A 15,304-nucleotide genomic window follows, 5' to 3' on the forward strand; every position below is an offset into this window, starting at 1 on the left:
AACATATGTTCAGACAGAAACTTGTATATGAATCCTCATAGCAGCAGTATTCAATATTGGAAGCAACTGGAATGCCCATCAATTGGTGAATGGATAAACAAAATGTAACATATGCATCCAGCAGAATATTATTTTGCCACGGCTAATTGAACATAATAAAAAATAAGACTAAGGAATATTGCTCATCCATAAAAATGTGCTACAGTGTGGATGAACTTTGAAAGCATGATGCTAAATGAAAGAATCCAGTCATGAAAGACCACATATCTCATGATACCACTTATGTAAAATATTCAGAATAGACAAATCCATCAAGTGAGAAAGCAGAGTAATGGTGCCCTGGGGGGTGGGTGGGGACTGGAGTGTGTGGAGGTGGGAGTACATGACTGCTAATGTAAATGAAATTTCTCTTAGAGGAGTTGAAAATGTCCAAAAGTTAGATGTTGGTGCTGGTTGCACAACTTTGTGAATATTCTAAAGATCACTGAACTGTATAGTTTAAATGGGTGAATTTTATGGTCTATAAAATAAATCTCAATAAAGCCATGAAAAACTGAACATAATAAATAAAAATAAAATAAAATACAAATAAAAGGCTAAGTCCCCCCTCCCCCATAAAACTAAGTTGATGGCTTTGGCAGCCAATGGAAAAAAATTCAATTGAACTGTGCAAGAAAGGCCCTTGAAACCATGTTAGGTTCACAGGACTCTCAAATCTGTTAACATGTTTGTGGGCTTCTTTGCTTCCACACTGTTTATCTCGTAACAACCTTCACTGTTAATATCTCAGCTAAAAATATAGTTTCCTTAGAGAATCTTCCTTACCCATCCTAATCCCTGAGACTCCAAACTAAGCATTGACATTCAATGATACATCTCATAGCGTCACATTTTTGTTTTATTGTTATAGTATGTCTAATCGTGTGTCTCATACTCCACGTGAGATTTGTGGGTTTTAAGACTATGTTTACTTTCTTTACCACTGTATCTTCAGAGGCAACCACAGAGCCTGTCACAAAAGATTTGCATTGACATGGATGGAATTGGGGGGGATTATGCTAAGTGAAATAAGTCAGGTAGAGAAAGACGATTATCATACAGTTTCACTCATATGTGGAACATAAGGGATAGAGCAGAGGACCACAGGGAAAGGGAGGGAAAATGGAATGGGAAGAAATCAGAGAGGGAGACAAATCATGAGAGACTCTGGACTCTGGAAAACAAATAGGGTTACAGAAAGAAGGGGGGGTGGGGGGTAGGGTAACCAGGTGATGGGTATTAAGGAGTGCATGTGTTGGGATGAGCACTGGGTGTTATATGCAACTAATGAATCGTTGAACACTACATCAAAAACTTATGATATACTATATGCTAGCTAACTGAACATAATAAAAAAAAGAGTCACTTAAAATTGTTGAAGAACGAATGAATGAATTTATATAATAGTTCTGTATTCCTAAGGACCAATGCATTTTTTATTCTCTCTCTTGCTCAGCTGCTGGCTCCACCCAGATGAGGGATTTCTATGGAGCTTCCTTGGACCAGTCTGTGTCATCTTCTCTGTGAGTAATGACATCACAGCATCCTTGATGCTTAGCTGGGGGTCATTAGAAGAGCAGAATTTTAAAGGGGGTGACAGGGGCAGGCGTGTCCCTGGATTGTCAGGGCATTGTTTGGTTTTCTAAGATTGCTCCTAAAACTACAAACTCTAACACTGTTGCTCAATATGGAAACAACTTAAATGTGGAATTGATGTTGGACAGGTCAGGATACAGATCACAGATTGAAATTTTATTCAATAAACCTTCTGTGGTTTCTTGAAGGTCAATTTAGCTTTTGTTCTGATGACCCTCTGGATTTTGAAAAGCAAACTGTCATCCCTCAATAGTGATGTATCCACCCTCCAGAACACAAGGTAAGATGGAGAAGAGAGTGACAACCCTACAGACATGTGTGGTTCTAAGGACAAAGCCATGTGACCCTGATGCTTCTTTTTGGGGTCTGCTGAGGGGGCCTAGAGTAGAGAGGTGCAGCTATCCTTCTATGGCAGCTGGCTCAGATTCAGTGGTGTGCTGCTGACACCCTGGCCAAAATGTTCTATTTTTTTTCCTCAGAGAGAGAGAGAGAGAGAGAGAGAGAGAGAGAGGGTGGGGAAGGGGAGGGCAGAAGGAGAGGGAAGGAGAGAATCTTAAGCAGTCCCATGACACTGAGCTGAAATCAAGATTCAGATGTTAAGTGACTGAGCCACCCAAGTGCCTCTGTTCTATTTCTAACCCCAGTTTGTAACTCCCTCAGCAACAGGAAGAAATGGCATTGGTTAATAAACATTCTTTGGACTCTTGCCATCAATCCTATGACAAATGTGCAGAGAACATTTATGTTCCCATGAAGCAGTTAGAAAAACCTGTGATTGTTTTCACAACCCAGCCTACACTTCCACACACCACCCTCAGTTCAGGCTCCTTCTGACCCCTCTTCCATTCCTTTCTGTGGAGAAAATTGTAGTCAATGTCAAATCTTCTGGGAGGCTTGGGCAGTCCTGTGCTCCAGCAAATTTGTGCAAATGTTTGCTATTTCTTCCATGTCCCTATTATCCTTTCCAAATGAAAATAGAAATCTTGCTTTGTTATTTTTAATGCCCAGGTCCCACCTCAGAGACTGATGCAAAATTCCTCCTCTTTAATGTTGGATGAATGAAATTCAGGGTCTCCATGGAGCGTCATACGTTTTTGAAACTTACATTATGAAGTATCCCTATCCTCCTTGATATGAACCAAAACTTTACCCTGGTCTCTAGTGACATTTTTTCTCTAGGGGATCATAGGCAGTAAAGATCAAAGCTGATCACAATTCAGTCTGAGAACTCATCACCAACAGGGGAAGGAAGGAGAATCCATAGGGTAGAGAGGAGAATGGTTGTCATTGTGTTGCCCCGGGTGCGTCATGAGCCTCCTTTCTCCTCCCACCCAGGATGCTGACATTTAAAGCCACAGCTCAGCTCTTCATCCTGGGCTGCACGTGGTGCCTGGGCGTCCTGCAGGTGGGCCCAGCTGCCCTCGTCATGGCTTACCTCTTCACCATCGTCAACAGCCTGCAGGGAGTCTTCCTCTTCCTGGTGTACTGCCTCCTCAGCCAGCAGGTACCCCTGCCCAGCTCCCACCCAGGACCCTTCCTGTCCTCACTACCCTCAGTGAGCTGATCCAGAACATACATTTCCTCTGCAGGTGCGGGAGCAATATGGGAAATGGTTCAAAGTGATCAGGAAAACAAGAGCCAAGTCTGAGAAATACACACTGTCCAGCAAGGTCACGTCTGATACCTCCCAACCCAGCATGGTAAGATCAGGCATTGCTCTCGGAGCACTTCACTAAGCGATCGCTTGAGTACCATATGCTTATCATGCTGAACAACTATAGTGTGTAGCAGATGATGCCCCAGGGTGGCTCACACTTGCTTTGCTTTTTTTTGGTTAAGATTTTATTTATTTATCTGAGGGAGAGTGAGGGAGAGAGGGAGAGCATGAGTGGGGTGGGGAGAGGCAGAGGGAGAGGGAGAAGGAGGCTCCCCGCCAAGCAGAAAGCCCCATGCAGGGCTCGATCCCAGGACCTTGGAATCACTACCCAAGCTGAAGGCAGACACTTGACTGACTGCGCCACCCAGGCACTCCTGAGATATAGGTGTTATGACTCCTTCTACTTTGAAGATTAAAAAATCGAATCTTGGAAAGACTGAGATGTAGGAAGGGCCTTCAACTCCATATTCTCTTCCCATAATCCCAATTTGAAGAATTACTACAAATATATATATATATATTTAATAATAATTTTTTATTATATCATATTAGTCACTATACAGTACATCTCAAGTTTTTGATGTAATGTTCCATGATTCATTACTTGCGTATAACACCCAGTGCACCATGCAATACGTGCCCTCCTTAATACCCATCACCGGCCTATCCCATTTCCCTACCCTCCTCCCCTCTGAAGCCCTCAGTTTGTTTCTCAGAGTCCATAGTCTCTCATGGTTCATCCCCCTTTCTGTTTACCCCCCCTTCCTTCTTCCCGTTCTTCTCCTACCGATCTTCCTACTTCTTATGTTCTATAAATGAGTGAAACCATATGATAATTGTCTTCCTCTGCTTGACTTATTTCACTTAGCATCATCTCCCCCAGTCCCGTCCATGTTGCTGCAAATGTTCTGTAATCGTTCTTTTTGATGGCTGAGTAATATTCCATTGTATATATGGACCACAACTTCTTAATCCAGTCATCTGTTGAAGGGCATCTTGGTTCCTTCCACGATTTAGCTATTGTGGACAATGCTGCTATGCACATTGGGGTGCATATGGCCCTTCTCTTCACTATGTCTGTATCTTTGGGGTAAATACCCAGTAGTGCAATTGCTGGATCATAGGGTAGCTCAATTTTTAACTTTTTAAGGGACCTCCACACTGTATTCCAGAGTGGCTGTACCAACTTGCATTCCCACCAACAGTGTAAGAGGGTTCCCCTTTCTCCACATCCTCTCCAACATTTGTTGTTTCTTGCCTTGTCAATTTTTGCCATTCTAACTGGTGTAAGGTGGTATCTCAGTGTGGTTTTGATTTGAATTTTCCTGATGGCTAAAGATTTTGAACATTTTTTCAGGTGTCTGTTAGCCATTTGTATGTCTTCATTGGAAAAGTGTCTGTTCATATCTTCTCCCCATTTTTTAAATAATATTTTTTATTATATTATGTTAGTCACCATACAGTACATCCCTAGTTTTTGATGTAAAGTTCCATGATTCATTACTTCTTCTGCCCATTTTTTGGTTTGATTATTTGACTCCCGTGTATAGAGTTTGAGAAGTTCTTTGTAGATCTTGGGTACCAGTCTTTTATCTGTAGTGTCATTTGCAAATATCTTCTCCCATTCCGTGGGCTGCCTCTTAGTTTTTTTGACTGTTTCCTTGGCTGTGCAGAAGCTTTTTATCTTGATGAAGTCCCACAAGTTCATTTTATCTTTTGTTTCTCTTGCCTTTGGAGATGTGTCACGAAAAAGGTTGCTGTGGCCGGTATCAAAGAGGTTGCAGCCTATGTTCTCCTCTAGGATTTTGATGGACTCCTGTCTCACATCGAGGTCTTTCATCCATTTGGAGTTTATCTTTGTGTATGGTGTGAGTGGTCAAATTTCATTCTTTCGCATGTAACTGTCCAATTTCCCCAGCACCATTTATTGAAGAGACTATCTTTTTTCCACTGGATGTTTTTTCCTGTTTTGTCAAAGATTAGTTGCCCAAAGAGCCGAGGGTCCATTTCTGGGTTCTCTATTCTGTTCCGTTGGTCTATGTGTCTGTTTTTGTGCCAGTACCATGCTGTCTTTGTGATCACAGCTTTGTAGTACAGCTTGAAATCTGGCATTGTGATGCCCCCAGCTTTGTTTTTCCTTTTCAACAATTCTTTGGCGATCCGTGGCCTTTTCCAGTTCCATACAAATTGAAGGACTGTTTGTTCCAGTTCTTTGAAAAATGTCATTGGTATTTTGATCAGGATGGCATTGAAAGTGTAGATTGCTCTGAGTAGCATAGACATTTTAACTATGTCCTTTTATACCATGGAAAATTGGAACTGTTATTCTCTGAGCCATTGAGAGGGTAAACAAGACTTTGTTGTGTGCGTTTCAAGAAATTCACCATGTCAACAATGTGAAAGAAGTCAGTCACGTTTGACACTCAAGATCTGCAGAATCCGGAATTTTTCTGTGTCCTTCATTGTGCTCAGAAAACTTCAACATAAATTCGAGGGAGTTAAGATGGCGGAGGAGTAGGAGACACCGTTTTCAGCCGGTCCTCCGAGTCGAGCTGGATAGGTACCAGACCAGCCTAAACAACCACAGAAACCAGCCTGAGATGCAGGAAGACGCATCTGGATCTCTACAAATGAACATCTCCAGCGCTGAGTATTGAGGTACGAAGCAGGGAGCCATGAAACTGTGCACAGATATCGGAAGATAAATGGAAGGGGGAGGGAGCCACCGCGTTCGGGTGCCGGGAAGCGGTAGCCACTTGCACGGGAGAGTGGGCAGGGCTCGCGGACAGCACCCGCAAAACAGCAGACTGAGATCTTGAGCCGGGTGCGCGCGCCACCAGGCATCTCGCGGAACACCAGAATCCCGGTGCGCTCACTGGATCCAGACTGAGACCGGGAGATCCGGGAGCGCGCGTGGGGCGGCTGGCGGCTGGCGGCATTAGAAACACAAAGGACAGAGACGCGCCGGGCCTGGAAGTGAGGGCTGGGACGCCGGGTGTGGGGCGCACATCCCGGGACGCTGCAGGGTTGAGCAGCACCAACAGAAACAGAGTTAAAGTGGCCAGAACATTAGTAGAGAACGGGCTGCAATCCTTCTGTTCCGTGACAGAGGCTGAAATTTGGCCACTGCTGCTCTCTCAGAAGAGGCACAGCAAACCGCCAGGGAAAGCCGCCAGAGAACAAAAGCCTGGAAATACTGGCTCAGGGAGTGCCCATCCCCATCCCCCCTCGCAGGGGACGCCGAGACTCTACCCAAACAGGGCTGCCTGAGTATCGGCACGGCAGGCCCCTCCCCCAGAAGGCAGGCTGAAAAATCAAGAAGACCACAACCCGGGCGCCTGGGTGGCGCAGTCATTGAGCGCCTGTCTTCGGCTTAGGGCGTGATCCCGGCATTCCGGAAAGGAGTCCCTCATCGGGCTCCTCCGCTGGGAGCCTGCTTCTTCCTCTCCCACTCCCCTGCTTCTGTTCCCTCTCTCGCTGGTTGGCTGCCACATAAATAAATAAATAAATAAAATCTTTAAAAAAGAAGCCCACATCCCTAAGATCCCTATAAAACAAGGGGCACGGCCTGGGACCCAGTCAATAATTTGGGCTCTGGAAACCCCGCAACCTCTCTTCATCAGAATGACAAGAAGGAGAAGCCCCCCCCCAGCAATGAAAAAACAGTGAGTCTGTGGCCTCTGCCACAGAAATAATGGATATTGATGTAACCAAATTATCAGAAATGGAATTCAGAGTAACAATGGTCAAAATGATGAGTAGAATTGAAAAAACTATTAACGAAAAGGTTACTGAGAATATAGAATCCCTAAGGACAGAAATGAGAGCGAATCTGACAGAAATTAAAAATTCTATGAGCCAAATGCAGGCAACACTAGAGGCTCTGATGGCCAGGGACGCGGAAGCAGAGGAACGGGTTAGTGAATTGGAGGATGGGTTAATAGAGGAAAAAATGAAAATAGAAGATGGTCTTAAAAAAATCCACGCCCATGAATGTAGGTTATGGGAGATTACTGACTCAACGAAACGATCCAATGTTAGAATCATCGGCATCCCCGAGGGGGTGGAGAAAAACAGAGGTCTAGAAGAGATATTTGAACAAATTGTAGCTGAAAACTTCCCTAATCTAGCAAGGGAAACAAACATTCGTGTCCAAGAGGCAGAGAGGACCCCTCCCAAGCTCAACCACAACAAACCTACACCACGTCACGTCATAGTGCATTTCGCCAATATTAGATCCAAGGATACAGTATTGAAAGCGGCCAGGGCAAAGAAATTTCTCGTGTACCAAGGCAAAAGCATCAGAATTACGTCAGACCTGTCTACACAGACCTGGAATGAGAGAAAGGGTTGGGGGAGCATATTTAAAGCTCTTTCAGAGAAAAACATGCAGCCAAGGATCCTTTATCCAGCAAGGCTGTCATTCAGAATTGATGGAGAAATAAAGACATTTCAGAATCGACAGTCACTAACCAATATTGTAACCACGAAACCAGCCCTACAGGAGATATTACGGGGGGTTCTATAAAAGTAAAAAGACCCCAAGAGTGATACAGAACAGAAAGTCACAGCCAATACAAACAAAGACTTTACTGGCAACATGGCAACATTAAAATCATATCTCTCAGTAATCAGTCTTAATGTAAATGGTTTGAACCATCCGATAAAACGCCACAGGGTTGCAGATTGGATAAAAAGAAATGACCCATCCATTTGCTGTCTACAAGAGACTCATTTCGAACCCAAAGATGCATTCAGACTGAGAGTAAGGGGATGGAGTACCATCTTTCACGCAAATGGACCTCAAAAGAAAGCTGGGGTAGCAATTCTCATATCAGATAAATTGGATTTTAAACTACAGACTATAGTTAGAGACATAGAAGGGCACTATATTATTCTTAAGGGAAGTATTCAACAAGTGGATATGACAATTATAAATATATATGCCCCCAACAGGGGAGCAGCAAGATACACAAGCCAACTCTTAACCAGAATAAAGAGACATATAGATAAAAATACATTAATAGTAGGGGACCTCAACACTCCACTCTCAGAAATAGACAGAACACCCTGGCAAAAACTAAGCAAAGAATCAAAGGCTTTGAATGCCATACTCGACGAGTTGGACCTCTTAGATATATATAGAACACTACACCCCAGAACCAAAGAATACTCATTCTATTCTAATGCCCATGGAACATTCTCAAGAATAGACCATGTTCTGGGACACAAAACAGGTCTCAGCCGATACCAAAAGATTGAAATTATCCCCTGCATATTCTCAGACCACAATGCTCTGAAAATGGAACTCAACCACAAGGAAAAATTTGGAAGAAACTCAAACACTTGGAGACTAAGAACCATCCTGCTCAGGAATGACTCGATAAACCAGGAAATCAAAAATCAAATTAAACAATTTATGGAGACCAATGAGAATGAAAATACAACAGTCCAAAACCTATGGGATACTGCAAAGGCAGTCCTAAGGGGGAAATACATAGCCATCCAAGCCTCACTCAAAAGAACAGAAAAATCTAAAATGCAGTTTTTATATTCTCACCTCAAGAAGCTGGAACAGCAACAGAGGGACAGGCCTAATCCACGCACGAGGAAGCAGTTGACCAAAATTAGAGCTGAAATCAATCAAGCAGAAACCAGAAGTACAGTAGAGCAGATCAACAGGACTAGAAGCTGGTTCTTTGAGAGAATCAATAAAATTGACAGACCACTGGCAAGACTTATCCAAAAGAAAAGAGAAAGGACCCAGATTATTAAAATTATGAATGAACAAGGAGAGGTCACGACGAGCACCATTGAAATTGGAAGGATTATTAGAAATTTTTATCAACAGCTATATGCCAATAAACTAAGCAATCTGGAAGAGATGGAATCCTTCCTGGAAACCTATAAACTACCAAGATTGAAACCGGAAGAAATTGATTCCTTAAACAGGCCAATTAATTATGAAGAAATTGAGTCAGTGATAAACAACCTTCCAAATAACAAAACTCCAGGCCCGGACGGTTTTCCTGGGGAATTCTACCAAACATTCAAAGAAGAAATAATACCTATTCTCCTAAAGCTATTTCAAAAAATAGAAACAGAAGGAAAGCTACCAAACTCATTCTATGAGGCCAATATTACCTTGATCCCCAAACCAGGCAAAGACCCCCTCAAAAAGGAGAATTACAGACCGATTTCCCTAATGAATATGGACACCAAAATCCTCAACAACATACTTGCTAATAGAATCCAACAGTACATTAAAAGGATTATCCATCACGATCAAGTGGGATTCATACCTGGGATGCAAGCGTGGTTCAATATTCGCAAATCAATCAGCGTGATACATCATATCAACAAGAAAAGACTCAAGAACCATATGATCCTCTCAATCGATGCCGAAAAAGCATTTGACAAAATACAGCATCCTTTCCTGATTAAAACCCTTCAGAGTGTAGGAATAGAAGGTACATTTCTCAATCTCATAAAAGCCATCTATGAAAAGCCTACTGCAAATATTATTCTCAATGGGGAAAAGCTGGAAGCCTTTCCCTTAAGATCAGGAACACGACAAGGATGCCCACTCTCGCCACTATTATTCAACATAGTACTAGAAGTCCTTGCAACAGCAATCAGACGACAAAAAGGGATCAAAGGTATTCAAATTGGCAAAGAAGAAGTCAAAATGTCTCTCTTCGCAGATGACATGATACTCTATATGGAAAACCCAAAAGAAGCCACTCCCAAACTATTAGAAGTTATAGAGCAATTCAGTAACGTGGCAGGATACAAAATAAATGCTCAGAAATCAGTTGCATTTCTATACACGAATAACGAGACCGAAGAAAGAGAAATTAGGGAATCCATCCCATTTACAATAGCACCAAAAACCATACGTTACCTTCGAATTAACTTAACCAGAGACGTAAAGGACCTATATTCTAGAAACTATAAATCACTCTTGAAAGACATTGAGGAAGACATAAAAAGATGGAAAGATATTCCATGCTCATGGATCGGAAGAATTAACATAGTTAAAATGTCCATGCTACCCAGAGCAATCTACACTTTCAATGCTATCCCGATCAAAATACCAAGGACATTTTTCAAAGAACTGGAATAAGCAGTCCTTAAATTTGTATGGAAACAGAAAAGGCCCCGAATCTCCAAGGAACTGTTGAAAAGGAAAAACAAAGCTGGGGGCATCACAATGCCAGATTTCGAGCTGTACTACAAAGCTGTGATCACAAAGACAGCATGGTACTGGCACAAAAACAGACACATAGACCAATGGGCTAGAATAGAGAGCCCAGAAATGGATCCTCGGCTCTTTGGGCAACTAATATTTGATAAAGCAGGAAAAAACATCCGGTGGGAAAAAGACAGTCTCTTCAATAAATGGTGCTGGGAAAATTGGACAGCTACATGCAAGAGAATGAAACTTGACCACTATCTCACACCATACACAAAAATAAACTCCAAATGGATGAAAGACCTCGATGTGAGACAGGAATCCATCAAAATTCTAGAGGAGAACATAGGCAACAACCTCTACGACATCGGCCAAAGCAACCTTTTTCATGACACATCCCCAAAGGCAAGAGAAATAAAAGATAAAATGAATTTATGGGACTTCATCAAGATTAAAAGTTTCTGCTCAGCCAAGGAAACAGTCAGAAAAACTAAGAGGCAGCCCACGGAATGGGAGAAGATATTTGCAAATGACACTACAGATAAAGGACTGGTATCCAAGATCTACAAAGAACTTCTCAAACTCAATACACGAGAAACAAATAAACAAATCAAAAAATGGGCAGAAGATATGAACAGACACTTTTCCAATGAAGACATACAAATGGCTAACAGACACATGAAAAAATGTTCAAAATCATTAGCCATCAAGGAAATTCAAATCAAAACCACACTGAGATACCACCTTACGCCAGTGAGAATGGCAAAAATAGACAAGGCAAGAAACAACAATTGTTGGAGAGGATGTGGAGAAAGGGGATCCCTCCTACATTGTTGGTGGGAATGCAAGTTGGTACAGCCACTCTGGAAAACCGTGTGGAGGTCCCTTAAAAAGTTAAAAATTGAGCTACCCTATGATCCAGCCATTGCACTACTGGGTGTTTACCCCAAAGATACAGACGTAGTGAAGAGAAGGGCCATATGCACCCCAATGTTCATAGCAGCAATGTCCACAATAGCTAAATCGTGGAAGGAGCCGAGATGCCCTGCAACAGATGACTGTATTAAGAAGTTGTGGTCCATATATACAATGGAATATTACTCAGCTATCAGAAAGAACGAGTTCTCAACATTTGCTACAACATGGACAGCACTGGAGGAGATAATGCTAAGTGAAATAAGTCAAGCAGAGAAAGACAACTATCATATGATTTCTCTCATCTATGGAACATAAGAACTAGGATGATTGTTAGGGGAAGAAAGGGATAAAGAAAGGGGGGGTAATCAGAAGCGGGAATGAAACATGAGAGACAATGGACTATGAGAAACAATCTGAGGGCTACAGAGGGGACGGGGTGGGGGAATGGGATAGACCGATGATGGGTAGAAGGAGGGCACGGATTGCATGGTGCACTGGGTGTTATACGCAACTAATGAATCATCGAGCCTTACATCGGAAACCGGGGATGTACTGTATGGTGACTAACATAATATAATAAAAAATCATAAAAAAAAACCTTCAACATATAAAGGGCCAGATGTGGCCCAATTTCTTGGTCATTGTGGGTTACATCTTTTTCTGAAGCCTCTCCTTCCTACAAAGTCTCTTCCAGATGCTGAACCTCTGTGAGCAGGAAAACCCAACTCAATGGATTTTCCTACCAGCAACATCCACAAGAATGGAAATGTTCACACCAGTCTGGATTTTGTAATTTCTTTGTTCTGTTTTCTGTAGGTTTAATTATTCATTCATTCAAAGATATTGATTTCTCACTAGTTCTAAGGCAGAGATCAAGAGAGACACAGGTTTTGTCTTCCCGGAGATTTAAGGGGGAAATAAAGTGATTTTTGCAGCTAGAGTTGACTCAGAGGTTGAAAAATTCCTATAAATTACATCTCTATAGCTGAACAATTGAAGTATAATCCATTTCACAGATACCATCTTGTTTCATCCTCACATGATGATACAGATAATTTGAAAACTCAGATCATGATAAGTATGTTTTAGGCTTTGTGGGCCAGTGTATTAGTCATGGTTGTCCAGAGAATTAGAACCAAAAGGACACACACACATACACACACCCACACACGGTTTTATGAAGCAATTTATAATGAGGTGTTGGCTCACATGATTATGGAGCTAAGTCCCACAGTCTGCTGTCTGAAGGGTGGATACCCAGGAAAGACAGTTGTGTAGTTTGAAGGCCTGAGAACCAAAGAGCTGATCGTGCAGAACCCATTCCGGGTCTGAAGGCCTAAGAGCTGTGTGTGTTGAGGGTAAGAAGATGGATGTCCCAGTCAAACCATCAGGCTGGGTTAATTCAATCTTCCTCCAATTTTTATTTTATCAGGTCCTCAAGGGACTGGATGATGCCCATCCACCTTGGAAAGGGCCTTCTCTTTAACCCAGTCCAACTCACATGCTAATCTCTCTTGGAAACACCCTTACAGATGCACCCAGAATTCCTGTTTAACCAGCTATCTGGCATCCTGTGGCCCAGTCAAATTGACACACATGAAATTAACCATCACGGCTAGAATCTATCGCAACAATTCAACTCTGCCATTGTAGCATGAAAACTGGGCTATAGACACTCACAAATGAATGATCATTACTGTGTTTTAATAAAACTTTGTTTTTGGATACTGAATTTGAATTTCATGTGATGTTCACATGAAATGAAATATCATTCTTCTTTTGATTTTTTTCACCTGTTTAAAAATGTAAAGACAATTCTTACCTTGTGGGCTGTACAAAACCAGGTGGTGAGCCAGATTTGGCCCATCAGGTGTAATTTGCCCCTAGGATGTTCCAGGGAGCTCTTCATCCTATATCAATTTATTCAGCAGTTTTCAAATATTTGATGAGTGCTTACTCTTTATGGCATGGTGCTAAATTGAAAGAAATGAAAATGAACAAGGCAGACACAATCCCCATGTCTGGGAATCCCAAGGACCTGTGTATTAGCTTAGACTCCCATAACAAAATACCATAGACTGGGGGGCTGAAACAAGAGATAATTAAGTTTCTCCCAATTTTGGAGGCTGGGAAGTCCATGATCTAGGTTTGACAGAGTTCAGTTTTTGGTGAGAGCATTCTTCCTGACCACCTTCTCACTGCGTGCTCCCATGGCCTTCTCTCGCCTCTCAAGTATAAAGTGAAAAAAAGGCAAACTCTCACGTGTCTCTTCTTACAAGGGCACTAATCTCATCATGAGGGCTCCACTCTCATCTAATTCTAATTATCTACCACAGACCCCATCACCAAATACCATCACGTGGGGAGGGGGTTAGGGATTCAACATATGTATTGGTTAGCGGTGCACAAACATTTAGTCCACGACAATCTGTAAGGTGGGAATCCAGAAGTAAGGGAACATACAGTATAGTAGCTACTGTGGTCTAGGGGACCCTGTGCCTGTGGGGACATGGCAGATGTGGAACAAACCTTGGTTGGGGAGGGCAGGTGGGAAGGAGCACTAGTGTCAACTGATGGCTGCATTCCTAGATTATGGTTTGGGAGGCAAATCTTAGAATTTGTCCCCATATCTTCAATTTTAAAGTCTACCAAATTTAGTCTCCTTATCTACAATAGGAATGACTATATTTATTTTGTTATGAGTCAGGTGTTTTTTTTTTTTTTGCATTTGGTAAATTTTTATTCACAAACAAATATATAAATGATGTAGAATAGTGGTTAAAAGCACAAAGTTTCATTTCTGACCGGGATTTAAGTCAAGATTTTTTAACATGAAATGGGCAATCTCACACCACACGGAACCTGTTTTTCACCTGTAAATCAAAGAGAAATTTTAAGAGTTAAGAAATGTAAAGAGCACAGCATAGTTACTGGTGTGTTATAAATGATCAACATATATTAGATTTGCAAATGGGAAGGAGAATAGCAGAGTGATGATAGGATTAGATATTGGAATTAAAGAACTCAGACGTCACTCACAGTATATAACTTAAACTTTCTGAGCTTCCATTTGCTCATATTTAAAGTGGTACCATTCTACTTCAAATATTCATTTTAAGGTATAAATAAGGTAACTTGTGTAAATTATAGCTTTTAAATTTTTACAATGCTTAGACAAGGACTTTAACTAGCACAGGTCACTTACTGGATCTGAAATAATCATATTTATTTTTCATTTTTCATTATAAAGATTACCTACTATTTGATATTATCAATTTGCAATTTAATACTTATTAATTTTCCCTATCCATAGACAGTTTTGAATGTTAAGTGAGAAAATAAATATTAAGTTCTAGTAGGAAAATGAAAGACAAGGGTTAATCAGGGCAATTGGACATGGGTGTTTTCTAGCTCCTTTCTCCAGAATTCTGCAATCAAGTTAGAAACCACCATGAGGCAAGGCTCTGAAGTGGGATTCCACTTCTCACACCAGAGCTCCAGTACAATACTACACCCATCAAAGAGCAGGTGGTAGAGAGGGGCTAAGATAGGAGGTTGAAGAGATCTATCCCTTTAGGTCTCTGCTTTGAGGGGCAGTGGTGAGGAGCTTCCATCACCAGTTGCCCCCTTTCCTGGATCTGACAGCCATTGTATGGATGAGTACACAGGAACTCATTCAGGATTTAGCACCTTTGTAGAGAAGATAGAATCCGGACACCAGAAGTATGTTACAATAAGCTTTTGGAAGGGGCTGGGGAGAAAGTGGAAGCAACGGGGATTTGGAGCCATACTGCATCAGGGGTAAATGCCATCATAGAGAGGGGAAAGAGGATGGATGGGAGAGACTAGGAGAGACAGAGAGGTAGAGGATCCATGCAGGAATGGAGGGTGGAGGATGC

General features: G+C 41.9%; 1 protein-coding gene across 4 annotated transcripts in view; it reads left to right on the forward strand.

Annotated features, from left to right (window-relative positions):
* The window catches only part of ADGRE2 (adhesion G protein-coupled receptor E2), a 121,924-nt gene extending 108,796 nt beyond the window's left edge, over positions 1-13,128 (forward strand). For 3 of the 4 annotated variants that reach the window (XM_057311568.1, XM_057311567.1, XM_057311570.1), the window contains 5 exons: positions 1,496-1,562; positions 1,824-1,915; positions 2,971-3,139; positions 3,225-3,335; positions 12,090-13,128. In XM_057311568.1, the coding sequence (XP_057167551.1) occupies positions 1,496-1,562; positions 1,824-1,915; positions 2,971-3,139; positions 3,225-3,335; positions 12,090-12,116 (466 nt within the window). In that variant the 3' untranslated portion in view covers positions 12,117-13,128. Of the gene's footprint in view, positions 1-1,495; positions 1,563-1,823; positions 1,916-2,970; positions 3,140-3,224; positions 3,336-12,089 lie in introns of those variants that run through there. The other variant, XM_044379988.3, reaches the window with a different exon arrangement.
* Positions 13,129-15,304: the final 2,176 nt, after the last annotated feature.

This window comes from Ursus arctos, unplaced genomic scaffold (assembly GCF_023065955.2).
Source record: "Ursus arctos isolate Adak ecotype North America unplaced genomic scaffold, UrsArc2.0 scaffold_14, whole genome shotgun sequence".
Taxonomy (NCBI): domain Eukaryota; kingdom Metazoa; phylum Chordata; class Mammalia; order Carnivora; family Ursidae; genus Ursus; species Ursus arctos.